The 2,869-nt window shown below is 53.2% G+C and overlaps 1 protein-coding gene across 1 annotated transcript; it reads right to left on the bottom strand.

The window, feature by feature from the left end:
* Positions 1-224: 224 nt before the first annotated feature.
* On the bottom strand, positions 225-2,003 carry LOC122377139. Its single transcript, XM_043357102.1, has one exon. It carries the CDS (start codon positions 2,001-2,003, stop codon positions 225-227), a length of 1,779 nt encoding a protein of 592 aa, XP_043213037.1.
* Between the last annotated feature and the right edge of the window lie 866 nt (positions 2,004-2,869).

The raw sequence follows: 2,869 nt of genomic DNA, 5'->3' as shown, positions 1-2,869 counted from the left end.
AACATCACCCAATAATCCACATTACTTCCATTCACTTCACTCTTCACCAAAGCTCTTTTCGACCTCACAAATCCGATCAACAGCCCAATAGGTCAGACCATCCTAGCGCAAGATAATATCACACTCGCGTGCGGCGTATTACTAGGCACCGCCCAGCACATGCCCCCTTGATGTCCACATCACAGCATCACTAACTACCCCATACACCACTTATACACGTCAGTTTAGCTGCCCCCCTCTGGCGTTACCCTTCTAACGTCCAGCACATGCCGGGGTACACCATCCACCAGCACAGTGTTGCCCGACACCACACCGGTCACCTGGCCAGTAGACCAGCGGGTAGTGCACCTGGCACCGGGCGGCTTCACCCAGACCTGGTCACCGACACGGTACTCGTGAGTCATCCTCTCCTCGCTCAGAGCCGGGTCCTTCGGTTGGGCCTCCGGATGGCGCCACCGATATGTGAATATCCCCCCGCTTGGTGCCGTGCTCGGGTCACTTCCGTCCTTTGCTGCCAGGTTGTACCAGAAAACTGCCTTGAGTGGGGTGATACCACCTCGCGAGGCCATGCGCTTGATTGTCCTGTGATTCCGCTCTACAATGCCATTGCCAGATGGACGATATGCTGCTCGGAATCTCTGTCGGATGTTCCACTGGCGGCACAGTTCCGCTAGCTTGTAAGAGCGGAACGTGGTGCTGTTGTCACACAGAAGTTCATCCACCGGACCTCGTTCCCTGAACAATTCCTCTAACACAGTGGCCACATCTTCTGCGTTTTCTGATCGAATTTTCCTCCAAATCGCATGTCTACTTGGACCGCAGTCTACTACTGTAATGTAGCAGCGGTTTCCGAAGTGGGTCGTGTCCACTGCCAGACGTGACCAGTTGTCTGTGACAGCTAGACTTCCACCCTCATGAGTGGCTGGTGATGGGTCGATGGACTGACATGGGGCGCATCGCTGCACACATTGCTCAACTTCTGCCCTCGTCAGCTCAGGATCTACCAGCTGTCCCAGATAGAGCGTCTTGTCCACTCCGAAATGGTGTTCCGCGTGTAGCAGTTCGACATTAGCCGCGCACACGTCTTTGTCCTTTTCTCCGCCCAGCCATCGCTTGCTCACTCTTGTGAGGATGTCAGCTCTGTTTTTCTTGGATTCTACCAGCTGAAGTGTCACCAGCAGCGAATACGAATCCACCAACTCCTTGAAGAGACCCAGGCGACGTCTGACCAGCAGTTCCGACACCCCTGCGACTTTTATCCTGCAGTTTCCTTCCAACGCTGAAGACAGCCACCGCTTAACCGTCACGGAGTCAGTGATGACTTCTACCGACTGCAGTCCCCACTTTAGACTTAGATTCACACCACGCACTGCTGCATCTAGTTCGGCGATGTTTATGTGATTGTAGTCTGTTGTTTTCCTCAGCCAGGCTGCGTCTTCTACAATGGCTCCATTGATTTCCAGCGCGACCCCCATCGCCAGGCTACTCGCATCACACCAAACGCGACCGTGCTTTGCTTCATTTTTCACCAGCCATGGGCCTCGCACAGGGTCATGCTCCTGAATCTTCTCAAGAAGCTCTTCTGTCATCAGACGCACATCCATTCCGACATCGTCCTCCCATCGCACACCCTCGCTTCTCCTCTTGATGTAGCTGCACGCCACTCGGAGCCACCCGCAGACCGGATAGTGACCGGTGAGGCGACCACAGATCGAGAACAGTTTTCTGCGTGTTAGCTTCACAGACGCGTCCATGACAGGGATCTCATTGCCTCTGCTGAACTGAAGATCCTCCTGGCTGTCACGGTTCAGCTGGAGACCCAGCACACGTCCGCCGTCCAGCGCCTCTGGTGGTTTTGTCTCGAGACCGTATTTTTGCAGATGAGCCGCCACTTGGTCTGCGGTGACTATATTCTCTTGCACGATGATGTCATCCATGAAGTGATCTGTCCCGCTCTGCACTGAACTGTCCTGTGCCAGCACCTCACTCAAGATCTTCGACATGATTCGAGGAGCACAGTTCAGGCCAAAACCTAGGCGCGTGAGAACATATGTCTTCCCTTTGAACCTGACCTGCTGGTATTTCCACAGAGAAGAGTCTACATGAATCTGGAGGTATGCTGATTTCAAATCCAGTGTGCGTACTGGTTCAGGAATCTGTCTCCATTTTCGGATGCTTTCGTCACACACTGCAATGTCCCCGCTCGTATTATTTTCAACAAATTCATTCAACTCCCTGAAGTCGAACACTGGACGCACCCTCTTTTTGTTCTCTTGCATGACCGCCATCAGCGGTATCACGCCACCAGTAGGCTCGCCTTCTTGTAGCTGTAGCCAGCCCGCCTCAATCCACTTCTGGATTTCCTCTTCAAACTTTTCTTCTGTTTCCTCATTCAAGGTGCTCTGGTATATTTCTACTGTGTTGGCCAATTCTGGTGCGCGATCTTTCCACTTCCAGCTCACGGTCCATTTACAACCGTCGAAAGAGGCGCTAAAATCCTTATCTTCAACAACCATCGACGGTGTAGCCCCAGACATCTCGTCTCTTCCGGGTGATTGTCTCCTTCCCTCACAAGCGCTACTGTTGTCGGCATCATCTTTGCCTTCAGCAGTCACTGACGACGCAGCCGCAGCTTCCACGCCTCTCCCGACTGCTGCGATCTCCTCAGTGTACGCGTCTCTTTTGCTGTCAGCTCCACATGCCAGCTTTACTCCGTCACCATCGATTTTGACTCCACCCAACCGAGTCAACACATCCATGCCCAGCACCACGTCTACACCTCTGAGTAGCTGATTCACCACCACACAATCTGCTGTTATCACATTCCCACAGACCTTCAACGTGACTGACGCTGTTCCAGCACAGGTAA

This window comes from Amphibalanus amphitrite, unplaced genomic scaffold (genome assembly GCF_019059575.1).
Source record: "Amphibalanus amphitrite isolate SeventyFive unplaced genomic scaffold, NRLGWU_Aamphi_draft 002554F_arrow, whole genome shotgun sequence".
Taxonomy (NCBI): Eukaryota; Metazoa; Arthropoda; class Thecostraca; order Balanomorpha; family Balanidae; genus Amphibalanus; species Amphibalanus amphitrite.
Note: the sequence above shows the minus strand (reverse complement) of the source record. Positions and strands in the feature narration are given on the sequence as shown.

What these genes read in the sequence shown, in the direction of transcription:
- LOC122377139 (XM_043357102.1), bottom strand. Translation starts at nt 2,003, where the DNA reads ATGTCGAAGATCTTGAGTGAGGTGCTGGCACAGGACAGTTCAGTGCAG.